Consider the following 24,395-nt stretch of genomic DNA (forward strand, 5'->3'; position numbering starts at 1 on the left):
GAGGGCCTACCTTGCATTGGTGGGAGAGGGAAGCACGACCGTGGAGTTTTGGCTGACAGATGCGCTTTCTGCTCGGACGCGCTGAATCGCTTCGGGCTGGCGCAGTTCATGTGAGTCGGGGCGTCATGGGGGCTCCGGCAAATCTGAGATCCAAAACCACCGTTCCCGGTTCGTCGCGCGCAGATGTCCGCCTTGCCGCCGTACACAAAGTCCGCGAAAGTTGGGGTCTGACAGTGGCTGACCATCCCGAACAGCGCTGAGGAGTTCTGCATTGATGACTCGGCTTTCCCATGCAGTGCTGCAGCCGCTGCTCACATTACCTGCGCTCATGAAAAGAAAACATACAGAAATTACGCCAAACTGTATAAACGGCGCGGAGACGAGCCGGTTGGCTTTTCCACGTTAAGTTCGTGCTTTAGACGCTGCCAAAGATGCATTCATTTGAACAGGAAGAATCAACTCAGCGGACAAAACGATTAAACTTCAGGGATATGGTAACACCTACCTTGGCCGACAAGCCTATGAGGAGAAGAGAAGAGTCTAATTGCGCACATCAGCATGTTCATCAAACTGGAGGGGAGAGCATTTGCCAGCGTGATCGATAGCATCCTCTCAGTGAGGGTCAGTCATCAGCATCCCATGTCTCTCTCTCTCTCGCTCTCTCCCCCACTGAGATTGACACCCGATAGCTCCACTGCTCTGCAGGATTCAGGAGCACCAATGAAGACTGCGTCCGTGTTTCTGTGGGAGGATAAAAGTTTGATCAAGAGGCTGTGTTGGGAATAAATCTGAGCTTGGATGTAAAGTTTACGAAATCCCACACGTCTCAGCCGTAATGCACCTACCGTGTCGGGTGTCATGTAATGTACCAATCATTCAAAAGCTGGATGTTAAAATGTACAACGGTTCACTGAGCGACGGTGTTGCCCAAACTGTAAGTCCACGGTGCGGTTTCACGTTGATAACTGGACCATGCTGTGCTTTGTCTCAAACCGTGTTGCGGTATGATCTAGATATTAGTATACAACTACAGTGCAATGTAATTAAACAACGCTCAAACTCAATGTTTTATGATGCATCCTGCTGTAGCTTTGGGAATAAAATGTTAATAATTGTGGAAATATGTGCGGCACACTTTCATATAAATATACTGCGATCTCTAGGCAATGCAGCCTTTGCAGCCAGGACTCAGTAATGATGCATTGGATAATGTCCATCATGATGATTTGACGGTATACAGGTCACTTCAGGGAAAAAAAGCAAAGATAAGCTTCATTTAGAATATTTTCATATCTTTCCACCAATCCCTTCTACAAATCTGACTTGAACACGTGAAGGGAACTTAGTTACTTTATAGTAGTAAGTAAATGCCGAGTCATTCATTAGAATTTGGATTTTTATTTGGATCTTGGATCGTGGTTCATTAAGTTTGACGTGATTATTCAAATATATCTGTAAGGAGAAGAAATAAAATGCCAATTGATGATGATAAAAAAATAATCACACAGAAATCTTGTAAAGATGGATTTTAAATTAATCCCTTGGTAACATATTAAACTATTGTATTACCTGCGGAAAATGTGGACGTTTATCAAATAAATGAGTTAAAATAATAACATTACACGTTTTCTTAACGTCTATGATCCCTGCGTTAAATTGTTCTTTCCTACCATGTTGATCCAGTGTTGAGAGACGTGTTGCAGCATTTTTATTTTGGAAATGCTATTCTGCAGCGCCATCTAGTGGCTTTTTAGAGAAAGGGAAAATCCTAACTGGGTCACAGTTGACACAGTGAGTGACAGCACTCTAGGGTAAATTATGCACATTGCAGATGTATCAGCCCGCTGGGTGAAAGTGTATAGATGTCGTAGAAAGGGTGTGGTGGGCTGTGACCGCCTTTTTTCTGTCGGTTCCGTCGGAGATGTGGTTGTATGGTCGCGGAAATGCGTGACTGGAATAACTGGATGTGATGCTGCCTTTACGTGCTGTTGGAAATATGATCAATTCAGATCAACGAACCAGGGTTCTGGAGATATGCCCTTCAGCAGCCTAAAAACAGAGAAAGACAATGAAAGACAATGCACGTTAGTCTGTTGGTTAATGGTGATAATACTTTAATATTATATTTAAGTTTCTGACCAGGCCTGAATAACTTTTATTCCATAATGCCTAAAATTAAGACTGGTTTAATAAAACAAGGCCTTCATTCTCAGGCAACAATTGTGACCTAATACATGCAAGAGGGTTTGTCTATCAAATATGTAAAAAGTTTAAGAAATTTATAGAATGCAGAAGCCATTAAATAACTTGTGACGGACTCAAGTTTTGAGTTGTTTTATAATTTCCTGTGTATCACTGGAACTCTTAGTCTTTGTCCCAATACACTTTTCTTGCATGTTTTCCTCTCCCTACTTGTCACCTATCTGGTTGAATATAACTTGGAGGAGATACAGAATATGGCCAAATGATTGTACTTTAGGCCCTGGGTGAAAGATGAGATGTAGACTCCCACCGATTCTTCTCATTCTCTGTACATTAGAGTGCACAAGTGCCCAACAACTACAGCGCATTTTGCCTAGAAGCACAGAGACAACCAATCCACCGCTCAGGTTTACTGTGTCGACAGCTTTGAGGTAATTCTTAATTCCTCTACAACACAGGACACTAAATAATCCAGCTGCTTGAAGTTGTTATTTCAGTTGATATTCTGCTTTAGCTGTGCATATTCCCCATCAGTAGCATTATCAGATTTATACTGAGGCAGAGCCCTGTAGTAAATCATGTTAAAAAAAAAAAAAAAAAAAAAAAAAACTCCACATGAAAATGCACACATATTTTAATTAGTCATAGGATATGTGTGCCAGATTTTTTCATTTCATCATTTACTAATTTACGAGAAGGCAGATGCAAAGCAAAGAGGTAGAGAGCTAAGTTCAATGACTGGTGAAGGGACATTTGACCTATCTAGCTAACTAGCTACCAAGCTGAAGGGTTCTTTAACATGTTTCACACCATGAAACTTAAATTAGACTTACATCCAGCATGCAGTGAGAGAGGCGACTCACTGCACCGCATGCAGTGAGACGCCCATGCCGCTCTGTGTCTCCTAAATGAGGGTAAGTGTGGTAAGTAAGTGGCTGTTTGCTAAAACAGTAGCTAGCCATTGCAGTCAGCCGTCGCTTCTGTCGGAATTAGCCGCCAATAACTGCCGCGTCGCGTGTGGTACGTAACGCTGACTCCCACCAGTCAGCTTCACTTAGCCATCGGTTTCTCCGGAAGAAAGCTAACCAGCGATGTTTGAAAAACCCACAAAGACGTGTAAAACACATGTCGCTATTCTGGAGATGTTCCCAGAATCATTAAAGACTGTTTTAACAATTTCTATGAAAAAGTATTCCGTGTATTGAATGATAAAAGAAGAAAAAAAGATTTCCAGCCTGCCTGTTTCTTTATGGCCTGACCCCTGTTTCCGAGCCTAGGTAGTCAGGCAGGCGGCCATCTTTGTTTCGAAGAGGGGAAACTTGGGAAATGGGATTTTAAAAAAAAAGAAAGAAAAAAAAAAAGTATTAAGTGGATAATTTTTTCTCCATCCAGATGGATCAACGATTCTGACAATACTTTAAGTATAGTGGTAAGTTTTTTTTTGTTCAAACAATGCGTGTTAATTAAGGCTAAAGTTGGGTTATGGTAAAGGTGAGTTGAAACATATCGAGGGATTCTCCATATGTTTACATTACATACATTTACATACATACATGCATTCTACACCATACATTTTCTGGTGAGAAGCTGATTCTGAATCTGTTGAAATATTGGTTTAATTTATTGGGTTTACCCCAGGAAAACAATTATTCATTTCGTGTAGACAGTAAACATCTATGAGATGACAAAGTATTTGAAGATGCAACACACTGCGGTTTAACAGGGTAAAAAATACATTTCCCCCCAGATTTGCATAGGAAACGCTATCTGAGAGACTCTGTTTGAGCAACAACTGGAGCTTATCATAAATACCATTTTCACTTTTATCAGGAAAACTGATATGGTTCCGTGTCTCTATACTACGTTGTATATGATTGTTTCCTCATAAAGCGGTCTCCAGCAGTACAGAACCGAGTATATGTCAGGTCTTTACAGCAAAGGAAAGGAGGACGTAGGGAAGGATTGAGGAGGCATTTTAAGGAAACGGAACACTGTCACCGCTCGCTCTGTCATGTAGAAAGTACGACACTTGAAAGAGGCCTTGAAGGCAGCTGTTATCAAACATGAGCCGAGTGGGCGGTAACCGACATGTTTAACAAATAGATGACAGTTTCTGCAAGAGACGCCGTGAAAACGGGACTTCATCGCCAAGGAGGAAGGATGTTTCTGCAAAAACTGATGGTCTATTTTTCGACAGCATGCATGTTTTGCTACATGGTCTCACTCAATGTCGTACTCAGGATTATGCATTCTATTTCACCAAGCCTCACCAAAAAGCAAATCCTCAGCATAGGTGAAAAGACAACCATGACCCTGAATCCTAACTTTAAGTATGAAGATTGGGGTCTGACGTTTAAATCATTCAACTTCGTCAAAATCGCATCACAGCACATGTGGCTGTCTCTCGGACAAGAGGCTTTTGAAGGAGGAGAAGCTCCGGACTCACCTGTGGTCACCATGAACGGAGAGAAAACAAGTGTATGCAAGTACTTGAAAGGTGAGATGTGGAGATTTCACGCTCTTCATGCTTTGGTCCCGTCGTGTCTCTTGATCCTAAATTTTGAGCTTTTATTTTCTCGGCAGACAACAGACCGCTGGTGCTGAATTTTGGGAGCTGCACCTGACCCCCGTTTATGTTCAAACTTGACGAGTTCAAGCAACTCGTCAAGGACTTCAGCGATATAGCTGACTTTCTTGTGATCTACATCGCCGAGGCACACTCAACAGGTGAGTGAAAGTCGCCAGGTGAAGTCATTACCATCATGGCATTTATTGATGGATGAGAATGCTTCAAAAATCTTCAAAAAAAAAAAAAAAAAGAAAAGGTCAGGAAAGAAAAAGTTTAGTTTAGAAAGCAGTTTAAGTTTTTATTATTATTATTTCTGCCAGATTACATGCACTTGCTAAGATGAGTTAAAACCGTAAAAGCTTTCAGGAAGTCTTTTTTGATAGTTTACTAAAATGTTCTGATGTTTAGTCATTCATCTGAAAAAAATACACTGTAAAAACAGTCCCTGAAATGTGTAATAGGTCAGTAACATTAAAATAGTCTGGGCTGTGTTCATCTTAACTCTTGATGCTGTAATACTTATGCAACAGCCAGTAAAACGGGTTTATTTCATGCTCCTTAGCCTTGATGTTTTGATGCTTTCAGCCTCATTCCAGAGTAGTCATACACTTTATCTCTTTCCAGTGAAATCACATTCTTTATCTCCGTCTCAGATGGTTGGGCCTTCACCAACAACATTGACATCAACCAGCACCGCACCCTGGAGGAGAGACTCTCTGCAGCACAGATCCTGGTTCAAAAGGAGCCCCTGTGTCCAGTGGTTGTGGACGAAATGAATAATGTCACCGCCATAAAGTATGGTGCTCTGCCTGAGAGGCTTTATGTGCTGCAGGCTGGGAAAGTCGTGTATAAGGTGAGATCTGTTTCACCAGTGACATCAAGACAAATTCCTGAGCTGTTCATTTTTACGTAACCCTGACCAGTGAGTTTACAGTACAACCGACAGAGGAAATCTGTGTCACTCCACACACACTGCTCTTCTCATGCAAAAGTGTGATTAGGAGTCATTGCAGCATTGTATGCACAAAGGTCCCTGCGCTATGTTTCCTCACGCGATAGCGTGCAGAGGAGCTCTACAAGAAACCGTCTCGACACTAAAATCCCTGGCATGGTGCCCAGCTCGTGTTAGACATTCCACCAATGTAGAATTCCAAGCTATTAAAGGTCAAAGACATGACGTGATGTCCTATGTCAGCATTTTCCCTCTGATTATAACAAAATTGGTATTTAAATTAAAATGCCTCTTGTTTTGTATCATTAACACCCCTCCTCTGTGTTCTCTAGGGAGGGATGGGGCCTTGGGGCTACAGTCCGTTTGAGGTTCGTTCATTTCTGGAGAAGATGAAATAAGAAGATTGTTAATTCAAGACAAGGCATGTCTTATATGGAGGAGGATCTCTGTGTTCAGTACAGGATGGGTGGGTGTTAACATTTTAACCAGCATATATTCCTGATGTAACGTGACACCATGTATACTCTTGTTTTTCTTCAGACAACAAGTACACTGCCACACCTACATGTAGTTCTATAGCTGCTCTCAGGCATCTCTTACATCAACCAGTGCATGAGTAGAAATATTGGAATCCCTCCAAACTTGCACTAATATTGCCTACAGGCTCTCCTGTACCTCAAAAGCTGATCTCACCTGTCAACCTCAGAGCTTGAACTCTCCTCTCATTGTTTCTCAGTGACGACTACAGATTAAACCGTTGGCCTCTGTAGCCAGATGAAACGAAACACAGAGAGAGACAGTCCACTCAGAGTTTGTGTTTGAGGTGTTACATAGCGTACAGGAGATGTTGTGCGTGTCCATGTATTTGTGTGTGTGTGTGTGTGTGTTTTTTCAAGTTGTCTTAATTCTAAAGTTTTGTTAAAGTTTAAAGACAAAATCCTGATATAAGTCAGTGAAAGCACTTGTTTTCCAGTTCTCTTACGCTAAGGTTGACTGTTGTCTATACATTAAATGATCTAAGGTAATTCAACAGGAGGCTGCTTTTTTACATGATGATTACAGTGCAAACTTGAAGTGGCTGTAATTTGATGAAAAATGACTTAAAAGTAGGCTTTCTCTGAATGATGTTGGAGCATTTGTTATCAGACACATTTAATGTATAATAAGCTCTCTCTACAACAATTACTTTACCAGAATTGCTGTTTAATTGCAGTTTCATTAACATATGTTTGAGTTATAGAATAGTACAAAAAAACCTAGGGAGACTCCTGCATAAAGTCCTCAATTTATACTCAACAGATAACATATGTTTTTATCAGTAGCAAATTATCAGTTCTCACTCTGTCTTCTACTGTAAGGCAGTATAGTTGAATAGGCATCACATCACATTCAGTTCAGTTCATCCAGTGATGATGATCCAAGTTATTGCTCTCACAGTAAATTATTAAAATGAGAGGCACCAGAACTGTGTGCATGCTATTGTTTGCCACATCTGTAGTTGTACTGTCGCTTCTGTGAGTCAGCATGACTCATCATCACCCCACCACCCCCCACCCCACGACCCATTAAAGACAGAACAAGGATTGTCTGCAAAGCTGAGGAGGTCTTCAATTTTTTTTTTTTTTTTTTTTTTTTTTAACATCATGGTTCCTCAGAGAAAACTGCTGCAGGACTTTAATGTTGACACACACACCAGTCTTGCACTGCACAAGGCTCTATCTGTTGTTTGCTGTCTGGTCTGAATGCGATAAATGGTAAACATACTGTACCGTATGTGGGTTACGCAAGTTCAACGAGTTCAGCGCGCACACATACATCCATGTGACCTGTGGAGTGCTGCATCTGAGCCCTGTTGTGTGTTAATACCTAACTGTCTTATCTTTACACATGGGTTGATTTTGGTTTAGATTATATAAGATGTTTGGAGGAGCTGCTCTGTTGTTTTACTTCTTACATAGCATTACGTAACAGTTAAATCAAATGTGAGTTTTGTGGCTTTTCGGGGTCAATGTTTGATTGATGAAAGTCTGAGTAAGTGGTGAATGAACACAAAATGGCTTGGAACTATTTTGATTATGCAAGAGTCGGAGACTTAAATTTCCCAGAAGAAGAGGAATAATTAGACTCCCAACTGAAAACTAAATTAAACTAAATTTCTCCATTGTGGGACTAATAAAGGATTATCTTATCTTGTTATCTTAACTGTCTGACAGTATTTTCCTAATCACTTTTATTGGCTTTCCTCTTGTCTTTAAGTTTTTGCTACTTCTGCCCAACATTAACACTACCCCAATAACCTGCTCATGTATTTGGATTCATTTTAATCTGTTCCCCTATAATATTTTTCATAATCCAAGCAATAAAAGAGCAGCATTGACGCAAATGTGTGCCTTGACTTGTCTGATTTCTATCAAACTGACTGGAAAAGTACATAAAGCCTCCTGGGGAAAAAAAAGAAATAGTCATACGTCAATATATAAACAACACAAAAGGATCCTGTGACAGAAACTACATGGATATGCTAGCGAACAAAGCCGTTTTGTGTCGCTTTCATAACATTAACTGTGTGGATCTGAAGTTGGAAGAGGAGGTTTGGCTCCCACCCAGCCAGGCCACATCCTGTGGAGACCAGCCAGCAGCAGCTCAGCCTCGTTTCCTATTGTTAGACAGGAACCAGAACACAGTCAGATCCTCCCAAACATGTACTTTTGTCAAGATTCACATATGAATCTGTAAAGTAAAGCCAAAGCCTGGATGTACAGTGTATTCACAGAGTGTAAATGTTGTGTCGAGCTCTGACCTAGTCCGCTGAAGCCCACCAGAGGGCAATGTGAAGCCATTTTTTTTTTCCTCCAGAGACAGATAGACATGAAAAACATGGGGCTGTTTTTCATTTTGACTCCTAGACTTTGGAGTGACCCCTCTGGCTGAATGTGTCTCATCTTCAAAACCAGCTGGCTTACAAGAACCTGTATTATAAACATGGGCAAAAAAAGAGAAAAAAGAGCACAAAAAGAGACACATTACTGAGACTGTACATTTAGCATGGCTTTGCATTGTTTACTTTTACAGATGAATCATGTTTGGTTATATGGTCAATAAAATCCCAGTATGATGGACATACTGAATAGTCTTAGTGTGCTCAGATCTCAGGTCATGTAAGTTGAATAATTTAGTCTCCAAGAGGTAAAAGTATTCAGTATTTAAAAAATAATCCACACCAAGTTTGGAAAAAGTCCCAAAAAACTAACTGAATTTCTGTGGTTGACCATTTGTTTTTTCTTTTTTCCTTTCACATTAATCAACTTGCGACCCCTCAGACTTACAGATATAGCTACAGACCCAACCTCCATGTTGAACCACTATGTCCCTCGTACTTTCTCATGTCAGAGCAGGCCCGGCATGACCTGTAGAGGGTTTCCTCTGCCACAAAGAACTCCATCATGCCCCAGGATTTCCTCTTATTGGTCTGGAAGCTGTGGAGTATAGCACCCCCTGGCTCCCCCACCAGGATTACTGGGTGAAGACATGAGTGATCTGGTGAGGCCGGAGCTTCCTGCCTGCTGCAGGCTCGGTGTATGTGGTATTGCTGGAGCAGCCACAGGAGAGACGTGAATGTGATATTAACTGCTGAATGCATGCAGGTAGAGGGTTTGCTGTGTACCATGTATAAAGTTGTCTCTGATATTACAAAAAAAAAAAAAAACATTCTGTGTAGCATTTTTTTCATCTATCAAATTAATGGTTTAGATGTGTGCTAATTAAGTGTTAACACTGGTCATGTCCTCAGCTTCAATAACAAACCTTAGTCACTGTTGTGTAATGTGGCATTGCTCAACAAACATTCAAAATAATACAACCCACACAGTTTGATAAGTTATTGTAAAATTATATTAACAAGCAATCTTTCCTCAATTTGAAATAAAAAAATATCAGCAAATAAAGGCAACATAGGACAGATGTGTATAATGCGTAATGTTCACAGGAAAAAAAATGAAACAAAAATTCTCATCACATTTACAAGACTGCTGCTAAAGTTTATAATGATGCCTACTAGAATCAGTTTAGAAAGCTCTGACTAACTGAATAACTGGGGCAATATACATAGTCAAAGATTGTATCAAAATATAAAAAAATGTGTGGGTAGGCAAGAAGGGCAGGGGGCGGGGCCAAGGAGATGACCAATAATACGGGAGGGAGGTATGAACAACCAATATGTATGAGATTAAAATGGGCAGTTCATTCATAGCCATTTCATCATAATCAACCAAACTTGGAAATAACACAGAAGGCTACGACGATGAAGAGCACAGAGTGTTAAGCACAGGCAGGTAAAGAGATATACACCACATCTTAAAGCAGGTGTCCACATAGAGAAGAGCAGCACTAGGTAGTATGTTGTACACAGATTCTCAGCATTCATGCACTCACTTCTCATGCCGAAGTCTGGTTTCCCTCAGCGGCAACGCAAAAACAGCAGGCCCGGCCGTTTAAAATCGGACGACCGAAGAGTGCCGAGTAGCATTGCTGTCAACAGTAAGATACTGAAATTGATCAGAACAGGATCAATTTGACACTTTGCAAGAACCATCTGAGCACTTTCATACCGTGAAAGGTCGTCACAATAAAAGCCGTAATTCTTTCACATCTTTTCCCCTTAAAAACCTCTTTAAATAGAAGAGTGGGCATTGGGAAGAATGGTACATAATTCAGAAAGGTGGCCACAGAGTAAAAGGCAAATTCTGAGTCCTATGTCAACTGACTTTTGTGACACAGTATGCATGGCGATAAGTAAAATGACGAGACAAAGACTTTCCAAGCACACAATGCATATGCACACTCTCCAGTGTTTTAAGTGACAAAAGCGGAGACATTTTCCTGCACATCTTGCACCACAAAGCAATAATTAAAAAGTACAAGAGGTAAACTTCAACCATTTTTTTTCTCTTCGCTCTGGGGACTGAGGGGGTTGAGGGAGGAGGAAGGTGGAGAACGGGGCCAAGAGGGGAGGGGGGGTGGGGTTGGGGCTCTGCAAAGAACATAAAACGTGTCATGTATGCAATTCAGTAGCTGGTTTTTGTCACACTTGGGGTTTGTGATAAATGGAGAAATTGTCCTTCATTTTGAGCAAGGAGCAGTAGTCGCCAGCCATTTTGATTTTTCTCCGATCAGCATTCTGGCGTTGGTGTGGAACCAAAATGGCGCCTGTCCCTGATTCGGTGCTGATGTGTTTGGCCGTGTCCTATAGTGAGTTCAGATCCTTGGAATGATGGCAAATAATGTCGGGTGGGGTGGAGGGGAGGGGGTCACACGCTCATCGTCATGGTTGGAGAGTACTACAGAGGCACAGAGAAGAGAGGATTTAAACACACATCCACAAACACCCACACACACACCTTTTCTCCTCCACAACATGCTCCTTGGTCAAACGCACAGCTTGCTCTCCACAGTGCTATTGTAGTCGGTGATGTTAATAAGCTGTGACTGTGGCTTAACTGTGCGGTCAACAGTGCTCTACCTCTGGCTTTGTCCAAGTACAGCCACAGTCACCAACAGCCCAGTGATGTTAGCTGAGGAGAGGAAATGTCGAGAGGAAAGAGACTTACGTTCTCACTCTGAAAGGAGTGGAGGAAGTTTCCACTCAGCTCCCCATCATCCCTTGGGGTCCCAGGAGGATTGCTAATGCCACTTAAATTGTTTGGGGAATTCTGGAAACAAAAGAGTGCACATTTTTGTGAATGCAAAACATTTCACTTTTTTTCCAGATTAAGCTTTAGAAGACAACGTTTTTGTGTCTGGTTACAGTATTTACCTTGTTCATTCCATCCATGTCACCAGAGCCTAAGGATGAAACAATATGAAAAACAATTCAACAATGTTTTTGTTCCATGAACATAAGAAAGTTCTTTTAAAACACTGGCTCTACCTGAAATACAATCTGTTGGCCTCTACTGATGTACCACGTGACACAGTGGACAAAATATACTCATTTAATTAACAGCAACATTTCTGTGTTGTGTTAGTAGATGTAACATAGTGGGTGGTGTTACCTAGTGACCCGTTCATGTGGTGTGGTTCCATCCCAGCCATGGCTCCCAGGGGTCCGTCAGAGCCGGGGCCCATTGGGAACTGGGGGGAGAAACAAGATGGCATGGGCTCACTTACTGCACAGTTCACATACAGCTAGACAAGTCTTACACAACAAGTGACCAAAAGAACCTGGAGCTCAGTTTCTAAGGAATGATGTATTTACTTATTCATACTGTTGTGAACTCAAGTCCTTCTTTAAACTGGAAAAAAACTGGTTCAGATTATTTCAGCTCCAAGACACTTATTGAAACAGTAGCCTGCAGTATCAAATCACACACAAACAGAACCTGTACAACAACTGCATTTGTTATGTTGAAGAAAATCTCCTCTGCACATTCCTGGGTGGAAAGTGCAACCCAGGAAGAGTGTGAGTGTGCTTCAGGAAGGTAAGGATACTGGTGTTTTTCATGCAGGGCAGCTGTATTTAAACACAAGGAAGTGAGATTCCCTGTTTTCTGTCTTTCCACTCAGCAGTATGACTGAAATGCGTGTGGGTGTTGATCGGCAACATTAATGTATATACCAAAGAATGGATATCCTCATTTTCCACCAGCTGCACGCAGTCAATAGACAAGGGAGTGTATTGAGATGGTACTGACCCAGAGAGGTCAAGTGTTTGGTTAATGGTAAAAGCTTTTCTTAACAACCAACAATGCACTATACGCCTCATCCACTTAATTGTTGTCCTCTGTCAACCCCTTTTTTTACTAAGTGACTCATTACATTCACAGGTCTGACCCTGATTTTTTTTTTTTACTGTTATTGAAACAGGTTTCTTCACATGGGGAAACACTTAAATGGGGTTGCAGGCTTCATACAAAATGAATGAATACACATACAAGTGACAAATTAAAGGAAAAACCTAAAAAATGATGGAGGGGGAAATGGGATGACAATGCCCCCATCTATAGGGCATGAGGCCTCACTGAATGGTTTGATGAGTATTAAAATGATGTGAATCGTATGCTATGGCCTTTGCACTCACCAGATCTCAACCCAACTGAACACTCAGAGGAGGATTTTGGACAGGATGTGTAAGACAGTGCTCTCCACTACCATCATCAAAAGACCAAATCAGGGAATATATTTTGGAAGAATTATGTTCCATCCCCCAAGTAGAGTTCGGACACTTGTAAAAAAAAAAAAAAAATCAATGCCAAGGCGCACTGCAGCTGTTCTAGAGGCATGTAGTGGCCCAACACCTTACTAAAACATTTTATTTACTTTGTCACTCATCTCTGTGTAGTTAGGTTGTAAATAAGCAACAAAAAATCTTTTCTAAAAAAAGTGGTCTGTCTTTAAGGTGTATGCAATCTGTACGGTACTTCTACTTAACTCTGTGATCACATTATCCACACTATGTACAGACTGAAGACAATGAAAAGGCACTTACATTATTTCGGTTGCCGGGTCCAGTGTTTATCATGGTGTACAAATTGTCGCCAGAGTTGTTTGAGTCTGGAAAAGGCACAATTACATATAATTTGATTCTGATACTGAATGAAAAGGGTAATGATTAACACCTTAGGTCAGGGAAACACTAACCTGCAGGGCTGGGCATGATGGGAGTTCCTGGGGGTCCTCCTCCACCAGATGCCCCCTGTAGAGGACCAGTCAAAAATATATATTTAAACTGTAATTTTTATGTTCAAATGCTAAAATGTCTGTTATATGCAGGAGTTAAGACATCAGGATGTGTACTCACCCCATATGCGCCAGGAGAGGGTGATGAGTAAGGCATCTAAAACCAAAAAAACAAACATTACAGACCAGAAATGGGAGTGCAAACCATTTTCTATACCTCAAAATGTCATCATTCATCATTTGATCATCCTAACACCATTATGGCTGTCTGTCCAACTGTCTGTGGAAACCATGACACATAATACTACAATTACATCCCAGACTTAGAACCTTGGAACACATTAGACCTGCACCGCTCTGAGAGGAGATCTGGCTGCAATCTGAACCACCATTTCTGTGTGTGTGTGTGTGTGTGTGTGTGTGCGTGCATACATTAGAACTCACAGAGTTGGCATTGTTGGGATTGGGCCATGGCCGACCAGTCCCTGGGCCCCTAGGTGGTAAAACCAACAATAACCTTAGTAAGACCTTGCATTTAGGTTGAAACGTTTGTGTGAAAATGTTATTTACAAGTAAAAAAAGCTCACATGTTCACTCCTGGCATGCCAGGACCCATGGTGTTGTGTGGAGGCCTCATCCCTCCACCAAAGTTCTGAGAGAACAAATATCATTAAATTGTATGTTAAAAAAAACAAAAAACAAAAACAAGTTTAAGGTTTTAAACCACAAGATACAAAAAGTTCCATGCAAACTCTAATTGAGATTATTTTCAAAGCAGCTTTACTTTGGATTTGGTAAATAAAAATTAACAAAACCCTTTACAAATAAGGCCCTCTGATCACCAGAACCCATCAAGTAAAGACCATGACCAGTGCATGGAGAAACCTACCTGAGGACCAGGCCCCATGGGTCCCATGCCTCGAGGGCCGGTCATTCTCTGCATTGGCCCCAAATTAGGATGGCCTGGGGGATAAAGGCAGTTTATATAAAGAGACAAGTCAAGAAGAAATCATTTCTCTGCTGCAGATATAGTATGTATTAAAAGAGATCACAGTGCTGATTCACACCTTGTGGTCGTGTGGGGTCCATATTAGGCAGCATGGGATGAGGACCTGGTCCTCCGCCTGGTGGCTAGCGGGGGGGGGGGCATAAAGGAGCAATGAAACTGAAGTTTTAAACACATGATACATATTCTGAATCCATGGGTTTTGAGTGTGTGAGGTCTACCTGGTTGGCCATCCTGATGGGGGGACCTCTTGGGCCTCCAGCAAAGCGAGGTGACATAAAGGACTACAACAGAAACATAATTGCTCTGTGAGATTTCAGTAAAGAAGTGACATACATCTCCCAAAATGTAGCACTGTTCTAATTTCTCAATAGCATGTTTGTGTGAATCCTGACAGACAGCAGCATAAAGCATTAAGCTGAGACGAATGCCAAAGCATGAAGCATCAGCACTGAGAACCAGTGTTCCCAAATGACTGCAGATAGCAAAAACAGAGAAAAAGAGAGAGAAAGAGGGAGAAGGGAGCATTACCTGACTATGAGGTCCCATCATACTGTTAGGGGGAGGAGGCTGAGGGTGAGGAGAGCCCTGGGGACCAGGAGGACCCTGTGGCATCGCACAAAATGAAGAGGCAAGGAGGAAGGTGGAGGAGGGAGAGAAGGGGGGGATGAGACGAGTTGAGGAGGAGGGAGCGAGAAACAGAGGTGACAAAAGAGAGGCAAAGAGAGAAGCAGGGTTACTGCAGGGCAGAGGACAGTCGGAGAGCAAGAACCAAAGTGTGCCGCAAAAAATGTACAAAAATAAGATGCTCACTTTCATGTACCAAACACAGTGAGAGAGAAGAGAGGAGAGACAGAGACAGACAGACAGAGAGAGAGCAGAGAAGAGCAAGCAAATGACTTAGCCTTGAATGAGAGAGAAGAGACAGAGAGATGGAGAGGATGTGTGCTCTTTTGCCTGTCAGTCAAGACATTAAGAAGCCTGCTGCATGCAGCATGTTATCAGTGCTAATTTCCCTGAATTAACAGCGTCAATTAAGCTCTATGCAATTAGCTTTATAACAACACTAAACACCGGCACTGTGTTGCTAATGTTGCTGATCTGACAAGAGAGTGAGGGGTCTAATTGAGGCTCCTCCTGGATTCTGGTATGGAAAGTACTGAGTGTGTGTGTGTGTGTTCATATATCAACATCAAAATGTCTTTCCTGATATTAACATGATCACATAATGAGTCACGGCTTTGTGGCTTCTAGTTCATAATAAGTGAGTCTAGTGGAGGCAGGGCAACATCGTGACATTTTATGTCACCTCTTGGAGATGGTTCCACACAGTTTGCCTGCCAAGAGTTTATCCTCATGAGATATTGATTTACAGTAGGTGCTGCACCTTTCGATTTCTCCATTAGGGAAAATGGCCACGCCTGCCTGTTTACAACACTGGAGGGGCCCAGGCAGACAGAACGTCTATGGTGTTTACTACAAGTTCACTGAGCAGAGAGGAGGAGAACAAAAAGACACAAACCAGTGCAGACACCAATGTGAGGACCTACAGCTCCAGATTATATACAGACATTTTTCAAAGCTGGAGCCTGCAGAAGTGCAGCTAAGAAAATGATCAGTTCATTAATTAATTAGTCTGTCCACAGGAAATGAATTTATTCTATTCTGATAACTGATTAATTGTTGAGGATGCTGTGATTTGTCAAGTGAAAATAATAAAAGTTGGAAAGTATTCCTAGCAGTAACAGATAGTTATCAGCCTGGTGATGGACTTACCTGGAAAAAGCCAGGCGGCATGGGTCCTCCAGGCATGCCCTCGCCAGGGGGCATTCCTCCCATCACAGGACTGGGAGCTGCTGCTGCACTCTAAGATGGAAATACAGACAGAATACACAATACAAGTTAACTGGAAATATTTTCACATCTCGATAGACACAAAAAACATGCACAGGAAGACAAAGTGCTGTTATGACGTTTATTTTGTCCCTTCTTGATCAAAAGTCTCGGCATAGCTGGCCACAAGAGGAGTACATGTGAGGAATCAAATACCCTTTTGGACTAACCCCCCCCCCCAAAAAAAAGAGTAAGGAACAGAAAGTGCCAACACACATTACCACATCGTTTGTGGGTCCCCCTTGTATGAAAGGGGTATTAATGGAATCCTTATTGAGGTCTCAGAGTCCTGCTGATCCAGGATCCACTTGGTCAGATAAGGATCAGTGGGATTCACTGAGTCAGTGGCTCCAAAGTGCTGCTGCACAGCAGGGGGCTCACTGGGCCGATTTCCTGCTCAAACCGCAGCCCTAATTCACTAATGTGCCATTTGCTTCGGTCACACGCTCCTAATTGACTGAGTTTTTCTTCCCTGTAGCTGAAGCAATCTGAGATGAGCTAATGTCTTCAGAGCCGTGGGGTTTAGCTCGCAGAGAATGGCTACAGAAGGAGAGAAGCTTCTTCAGTCCCATTTGTTAATGCGTAGCTCTCTCACATTGTTGTGTATATGTACACAAACAACCAATGATTACTACAACAACAGATGTACCAGCACCCCCCCCCCCCCCACACACACACACACACACACACTCACAAACACTCATTGTCTCAGTCGAGAGCCCCACAGCTCTTCAGGCAACACTGGTCAATAGCCAACACGCTCCCTGGTATCGACTGCACCTTCCCTAATTATATCTGTTCAGGCTGCCACTGCAGGGCCACTGTGAAATACCTCAGCAGGGAGAGAAGTGAGGCCACAGGGAGAAGTCACGTCTCATCAGGCCCCACTACCACTGAGACACAGACACACAGGGTACAAACCCTGGTGCTGGAGGTGAATTTCAAAGTGAGAGAAATCTTAAAATATGCCTAGCATCTGGGGTTTTCTTAACCAACCCACCACTGCTGTATGATGTGTAAGAAATTATTGCTCTCAGAATTAGCAGCGCAACCCAAGGCTGAGACCTAAAAAACATCTCTTAGGTAAATAGGTATCAACTAAGATTCAAAGTTAACGTAACTGTCACCGTTTAAGATGCAAACATTAAGAGAACACATACTTCCAGACCGGCAATGACTCACAAATTCACAGCTTGTTGAGCACCCACTTAAACAAAAATTAGCATACCCAGAAACCAATAAATGTTTCTTCCACACGGCTGCACACAACATGTTTGGTCTTTGAAACATTTTTACCATAAAACACCAAAGGCACAAAAGACACAGTGTGCACTCACTGATGACAGTTTGCACTTTTATTTTTTACATTGCAATGTGTCACCAAAGGTGTCCACAGTCAAAAAACTTATTTAGGTGAAGCTATAACATATTAACATATACATATATGCACATACATATATAATATTCATTTTTTGCCCTACCTACATCGCTGAATCATTAAATATCTTTTTGGCATTTAATCTGATGGTAAAATCAGCACCACTTGGGAGTGTAAGACCAGCACTGCATGGAGAAAATGTGCCCAAATCTCCTGCATGTGTAAAACAAAACCTGTTTTGCAGGAGATAAGCTGCCAGGACAAGTCGTCTATATGCAAGTTAAACAAGGGTGAAGTTAAGATCCCACCCTGCCTAGAACAATTACTGACTTGGAAAGAGGGCGTCGTCCAGCAATTACTTCATCAAACCTGCCTGGCCCCACAGGTACAAACACACAGGGATTCTGGGTAAATATTTAGGGAGTTCCTCTAACATTCGTTTTTTTTTTGTTTGTTTGTTTTTTTAAATAATGATCGATTTCATCAAAAGCCTGAAAAGCATTTTAGGAGGACATAAACATAGTGGAACTGTGACAACAATGAGTGGTGATTATTTCTACAGTGTCCAATCTGTGCCATGCTGTAAAGTCATACTGAGGATCATATGTGAGGATAACCCACTGTAATCTGCACATCACAGGAATACTAATGAGGTGTAATCACTGCTTTTGCTGACATTTTACCTTTCATGGCAGGAACTAGCAGCATTGACTGACATCTCAGAGTCAGGAGCAACACAGTGAACTAAGAAGCCAGTAAAAGTTACAAGAAGAGGAACAAGCTTTCAATGAGCATATTTGGATTCAAGTAATCTGATCAGTTCCCTTTATCCTATTATTATCTAACTGTCTTAGAGCTTGAGACACGAAACCTTGTGTCCTCAGTTAAGTTAGCATCATCAACTGTAAACTTTTCGCTTTGCGTAGTTGCTAATTTGCATGCTACTGAACAAACTATAATGCTTCCGCCACAGCCTAAATATTTCATATGAGTCACTTGCACTAACTGCATTACATGGTAAAGGGGTTATACAGTTATTCATAGTTCTGACCTCTTTCCACAATTCAAGGTAACTAGTCCTCTGCAGCTTCCTGGCAAGAAAACCTTGCAGTGATCTAATTATTTTAATGAAGCAGAGAATGTATTTAAGTCTATCATTTGAACTCTTATGGCTCAAATAATGAGCTGGATATAATAAACCAGCTTAAAACAGCATAAAGGTCTCTCAAAAAGCCAGCTGAAGCCTTAAACATTTGTTGTACCATACGTTTTTGGAAGTTGACATTTTTATATAAAAGGTGGCACACGCAGGATTTTTTATCTAAAGCAATAACATCAGCCGTTTATGTTGTACAGTTGCTTTTTTAGTCCTTACAATTCGCTTCACTAGAAGATTAAAGTGAGATCTTAAAATCTACAAACGTGGCAACAACTACATACCATGATCATTAACTTCCTGTAATAGAGCTCCACGTTAACCACATAGACATGCGTCAGACATACAGACACACTAATGAAGCTGTGTCCAAGACTTCACTTACATATGTAATATTCTACAGGAACAGTTACAGATTTTGTTGCTTCAGATGGTCCTGAAAATTTGATAATTGTCTTAAATACATGCAAGTCTCTGGTGACAAGATGGGTTGTGTTGTTACCTTGAATGAACGAGTCAATAACAACTTATCTGCCATGATATTCGCGCTCAGTCTGTTAATGTTTGAATGTTATTAGAAATTGCAACTCCCCCGGCTATTTAAATGTGATCCAATTTTTCACAAGATCAGTATTTTATTCTCCCAACTCTTTTGCAAAAACTGCTGTATCTCAACCAGGAGACGACTTATCGTAATCGTGAGCAGATGTTTGCCTGTTCATCGTGATCTTACTGGAGATAAAGATCCAGAGTTTATGGCTAGTTTAATAGGTGAGCGGTCTAAGCTCATACAGTCACTGTCTGGCCCCTTTAGAATGAAACAGCAGCTGCAGTTTGTTTTGTTCCTCTACCCTTAAGTAGCCCATTCCTGGAATGAGACTGAAAAGAAATAATGAAGTAAAACAAAGCAGTATTTAAAGGTACTGACCAAAGTCATAAAACAATGTCAACACCCTACATAGCTCTGCAGAAGTCAGAGACTGTTCGATAGACCGAGAAGAAACGCACACGGGGGGCTCTCAGGCATGTTGTGTTAGATCTTTATCGTGTCCCTCTCAAGCCCACAGCTGTGCCTTGCTGGACTGTCCCAAGCAGCCTGATGCAGCTTTCAGTCTGAACGAGCCACGTCCCTCTACAGTCTGGTACAGGAAAGGGACAGATGTCTCAGCCCTGCCTCAGGCTATGAGCTTCTTGTCCAGGGGGCCTTCCTTACAACTTCCCAGGGGACCTTCCTTTAAGACAGACTGCAACACCCCCCCCACCCCCAACCCATAATGATTCAGCATGTACATGTGTGTACTTAAGAGCATGAAAGCAATTCCTGCTAAACAAAATTCCCTGAATCCTTGAATCACTGGAGGAGGTTACAAAAGGCCAGAATGACAGCGGATGTGCTTGTGCTGCCTTTATAAAAACAAAGAGAGAGGGGGAGAGAGGGGACTGTATGGGGGAGGAAAGACAGGGGAGGGTGAGGATGACCAAGAGGTTGACTGAGGTAACTGAAAAAGCAGGGTTTAGACACAGTGAGAGACACAAACATTAAAAGAAAAAATGTAAGATTTAAAAGCAGGGTGAGGGAGAAATGATGAAGGGGGTTGGGCTGTAGCGCAGACCACCCAGCCGCCAGCTCCTGACCTAGCGTGCTCTTAACAGCCTTACTTCTTCCACTGGAACCAACATTCAAAAGAAACCAGCCCCTATGTTTATCTTGTAAATGTTTAACCATCAATCAACATCATAAAACCCACTCTGGATCCTGACTGGATGCTCGCTCTCTCTCTCTCTAGTTACTTCTAGGTCGCCTCCACTTCTCATCTCCCCCACCACCCTCCCCTCTTTTTTTATTCCCTCAGCTCCTCCGTGGTGGTGGTGGATGCTGGGCATATGCCACAGTGCCACTCCCCTTTTCCTTCTTCCAATCTGCCCCTCAGCTCCATGACAGCCATCAATCAGCCGCTGATGCCATGGCGACGGGGCCCCTTGGGGAGCGTTCGTCAGGCCCAGCGTGAATACACCGGGGCTTTACGAGCGCTGCCGGCTAACAGAGCAGCGCTCACCTCCCCCACATCTAGACAAAGGCTAGGGTCCAAGGACTAGTACTGTCCACACACACGCACACACCCAGAGACACCCACACTTCCCTGACACCCCCCCCCCCCCCCCCCCCCCAATCCACAAATGAACACAAGGAGAACCAACATCAGAGCGAAGGGCAACCACAAGATGTCGGGGAGAGCCAACCACACAGAAACTCTCAAAGCTCCACACCACAGCAGCACACTGCCCAGACTGACGTTTCACTCTTCCCTCATTTGCTTAATGTTTTCCATGTTATGAAAATGGTCTCAGTCAAACCACAGGCTGCAATCTAACAGCTTATTTTGTGTAGTTTAATTCTTTCCAAACTGATCAGAGGATGTGTCCTCATTTTAAGCCAAAGCGATTTTCAGCAAAGTGATTTTCAGTCTTTTTCACACCTTCACTTAAAACACCAAATTATTTCAACAACACAATCATCTCTAATTCATGTCTTAAATTTGTCAGACTTCCTTGTATCCTGCAGTTAAAACTACAATCACCTATTACAAATCTTACACAAGCAATCAACAACAACAAAAAAATCTGATATCGCAATCAATTACCACAAAGCAGGCCGGCTGAATAAAGGCTGGTTTCAAACAAAACACACTCCTCCTTTTGTCTGTTTGAGTTAGAATAATAAGGAATGTGGTTATTGAAAGGGCAGAGCCACGCTGTAGCCTCTCTCCTGGCTCCCAGGTCACCTGCCAGATCAGGAGGCCTGTTACCCTGACAACCCTATCTGCCAAGAGCAAGACCAACATCTCCGTTTTAACCCCTTCCTGCCTGACACATCACCAACCTACCTATATCAAACCAGGCCGTGTATCAGTCATCCCGAGAGGACTCCTTGACCCCAATGTCTTTTCTTGGCTGTGCTGATGCAGCAAAGCCCAGATAGCATGTTTTTATTTTATTTACATCAGCTACACATTTCTTGTCTTTTCAGATATGGACAGGAACAGCAGAGGCCACTGACGAGCAGTTCACACTTCCTTTGATCATCACAAGGTACCTTTTGATGTTGTTTTCGAATGCTGACTCAAAGCGGGAAACAATGCAACCCATGAACACAGTACTATCTCCAAAATGGCATAATAATCAAGATGCAAAACACCCATAACTTGCAAATATGTAAGTCCTATCTTGCACTTACAGAATTAGCCACTTGTCCTGAGCGACGTCTCATAAATTCAGTTTAAAATCCATTAGGTTTGTGTCACTGCGGATTATTGGTTTCAACATACACTGGAGCTGTCACACGTCAGGGTAGCCAGAGGTCTTTGTCAAAAATCAAGCTGCGTGTATAAAGTCTAGAAAAGTTATGCAGAACACACAGCAAGTTCCTTTTCATCTTCACAACTGAGGCAGGGTGCCTGAGTGCCGTGGCGTGGATAACAGGAGGGAAGCACTCGACAGGTCTGAGTCAGGACATGCTGACATCAGCATCATTTTCCCAGAAGCCTATAAAGCTCATTGTTGGGCGCATCATTTGACCCACCGACAGGGCAAGATGACCGATCGTAAATTCAGGAGAAGAAAGAAAAAAATACTGTACGAAATTGCATAGGTAGTTAAATACAGCTACAAAGGCGCAGTGGGAAATAAAAAACGGCTTACATCTCTAAAGCAATGTGCAGGACATAGTAAAGAATGCATACAAAAAGCAGAAATCAGACAGATCTTTTTTAGGGTGAGTCATGATAATTCTTCGAGCGAAATGCAACTTCAAGAATGGCAGCTGTTTTTTTCTTGAAGGGGAATGTGAGAGATGTTGTCAGGTCTTGAGTGCTGACAAACAGAGATTACGAGCATGTTGCTCTGATAACTGAGACAAAAAAAATTTGACTCATTGCACAACCTGAGGAGGCGTGTTACTTACACCACTTCTTAGCCTTGATAGCAAAGTTGCTGTCATCCTCAGCAGAAGACAGAGCAATATGTGCAACAGTTCCCATGTAAGCACTACTCACGTAATCATGGAAGGCTTTCGCTTCGCTGGAGTGGTCACATGTCTCTCTCCTCTCTGGTGCAGCACAATACAAGTCCCAGAATACACTGTGGACAACAAGACCGGTCATGAAGCAAACAAAACCGCACAAACAAACCTCTGGACGTGTTTACAGGGAGACGAGAACATGATCACTTACCACCACCAGGAATGTAGGAATCCAGGGGGCTCTCCGAGTGTTATGTTTTTTTCCCATCGAATCTGGGAAAGGGGGATTTCAAAAATTCATCCATGGGTGACACTTAGATACATTTTCATATTTCTGCAAAATAGCAGATACAGTGACTTAAAAATTATGAGTTTAAATATAAAAAGGTCATTTTAACACTGTTGACCAAAATCCCTCATACCTCTGATAAAAAGGTCTGTGCTGACTTCTGTGCTCCTATGTGTAACAAATACTCATAGACGTATAGAGCCAACCTGTTTGGGGAAAAAAGATAATTTTAAGTTTAACTTTAAAAAACATTACAAACAGGCAAAAAATAAATAAATATGAGACATCAGGTTTTTCTACGGGCACACTGAGTGACTCGGGCACAGGCCCTCTGAACAATGGCTGCCAAATAGTCTATGCCAAAAAATTAAATGGGGACTGTGCAACCAAGACAAGTCTGGTAAAGATTCACAACAAGAACGATAAAACAAAGTAGTAAAGCAGCAGCAGTATCATTTAACGTCGTGTTATGAAACATAGAAAAACACAGCACAGCCTGCTGTGTTTTAGCTAGGTACAGTATCCTGGTGGCACTGATGGGGCTGAGGGAAATAAAAACGGAGCCCATCCAGAGAGCGCAACAGAGAAAACAATGTACTGTGTAGCAAGGCGATGTTATTGTTTTCTCCTCTCCGTGCTCTCGAGGTTGAATAACCGCACAAATACGAGACGAACCGCCGGTTAAAATACAACCAAACTGCACAGTGAATCGGTCGTGGACGTGTAAAAGAAACAGCGATGAGCCAAACGCAGCAGAAACACAGCTCGGAGCAGGAATGGCGAGCAGACAAGGCGGTTCATTCAATTCCAGTCTCGGTAGGAGGAAATCGCCTCTTGCTAGCCTGTCCAGCGAACAACAGAGAGCAAGAGGGAACAACTTGCGAGCCAAAAAAATACACAATAATAAACGTTTCTGAGCTTACTTTTCTCGTGCTTGGCCGTCGGACGGCACCGGGGTGCCTTTGCCTTTGGGGAACATTGTTTTGTGTGGGAGGACGCCCGCCTTCTCTGTCTTTTTTTCGCTATTTCATCTGTCAGATCATCGCGGCCGCGACCCTCTCGCACTCCAACCGCACTCCTCCTCAACCCGACGACTCAACCGAGCCTGGTCCGGGGGGAAGAGGTGGGTCTAGGCCTGACTGACGCTCTCGGCAGCCAATGAGAGTGCGCCGTTCGTCTTAAGGTCTGCCTCCTGGTGCTTTCAGTTTGCTGTTTTGACGTTGATAGCTGCGATATCAGTGAGCTTTAATTTAATGGT

General features: G+C 42.5%; 3 protein-coding genes across 7 annotated transcripts in view; 1 reads left to right on the forward strand and 2 right to left on the reverse strand.

Moving 5' to 3' along the window:
- Positions 1-3,305, reverse strand: part of LOC108877345 (zinc finger protein GLIS1) — a 72,392-nt gene extending 69,087 nt beyond the window's left edge. Inside the window, exons 1-3 of one of the 2 annotated variants that reach the window (XM_051077526.1) lie at positions 3,036-3,305; positions 506-2,049; positions 11-320 (exon numbers count right to left, since the gene is read on the reverse strand). In XM_051077526.1, the coding sequence (XP_050933483.1) occupies positions 11-272 (262 nt within the window). In that variant the 5' untranslated portion in view covers positions 273-320; positions 506-2,049; positions 3,036-3,305. Of the gene's footprint in view, positions 1-10; positions 484-505; positions 2,050-3,035 lie in introns of those variants that run through there. The other variant, XM_018667347.2, reaches the window with a different exon arrangement.
- Positions 3,306-4,229: 924 nt separating this feature from the next.
- Positions 4,230-8,106, forward strand: dio1 (iodothyronine deiodinase 1). Its single transcript, XM_018667354.2, has 4 exons — positions 4,230-4,699; positions 4,786-4,929; positions 5,425-5,624; positions 6,056-8,106. Exons 1-4 carry the CDS (start codon positions 4,306-4,308, stop codon positions 6,119-6,121), a joined length of 804 nt encoding a protein of 267 aa, XP_018522870.1. The 5' UTR covers positions 4,230-4,305; the 3' UTR covers positions 6,122-8,106.
- Positions 8,107-9,591: 1,485 nt separating this feature from the next.
- Positions 9,592-24,252, reverse strand: ssbp3b (single stranded DNA binding protein 3b). Of its 4 annotated transcripts, none has more exons than XM_018667349.2 (18): positions 24,061-24,252; positions 23,271-23,343; positions 23,060-23,121; positions 22,883-22,967; positions 16,180-16,269; positions 14,935-15,009; positions 14,625-14,687; positions 14,465-14,528; positions 14,287-14,360; positions 13,985-14,049; positions 13,830-13,890; positions 13,519-13,554; positions 13,359-13,413; positions 13,207-13,271; positions 11,774-11,852; positions 11,536-11,564; positions 11,330-11,431; positions 9,592-11,059 (listed from the first exon to the last, which is right to left on the reverse strand). In XM_018667349.2, exons 1-18 carry the CDS (start codon positions 24,114-24,116, stop codon positions 11,030-11,032), a joined length of 1,164 nt encoding a protein of 387 aa, XP_018522865.1. In that variant the 5' UTR covers positions 24,117-24,252; the 3' UTR covers positions 9,592-11,029. The 4 variants fall into 4 exon arrangements, with proteins under 4 accessions (XP_018522865.1, XP_018522866.1, XP_018522868.1 ...); XM_018667350.2 differs by having other exon boundaries at positions 13,842-13,890; positions 24,061-24,251; XM_018667352.2 differs by lacking the exon at positions 14,935-15,009 and having other exon boundaries at positions 13,842-13,890; positions 24,061-24,250.
- Positions 24,253-24,395: the final 143 nt, after the last annotated feature.

Source organism: Lates calcarifer, linkage group LG17 (assembly GCF_001640805.2).
Source record: "Lates calcarifer isolate ASB-BC8 linkage group LG17, TLL_Latcal_v3, whole genome shotgun sequence".
NCBI classification, from domain to species: domain Eukaryota; kingdom Metazoa; phylum Chordata; class Actinopteri; family Centropomidae; genus Lates; species Lates calcarifer.

Coding starts and splice junctions, on each gene's coding strand:
- ssbp3b (XM_018667349.2), bottom strand. CDS start 24,116: ATGTTCCCCAAAGGCAAAGGCACCCCGGTGCCGTCCGACGGCCAAGCA. Junction 16,270..22,882: donor CGAAAGCCTTCCATGATTAC/GTGAGTAGTGCT, acceptor TTTCCATCTTAG/AGTGCAGCAGCAGCTCCCAG. Junction 14,361..14,464: donor GGACCCCACACGACCACAAG/GTGTGAATCAGC, acceptor TTTATCCCCCAG/GCCATCCTAATTTGGGGCCA.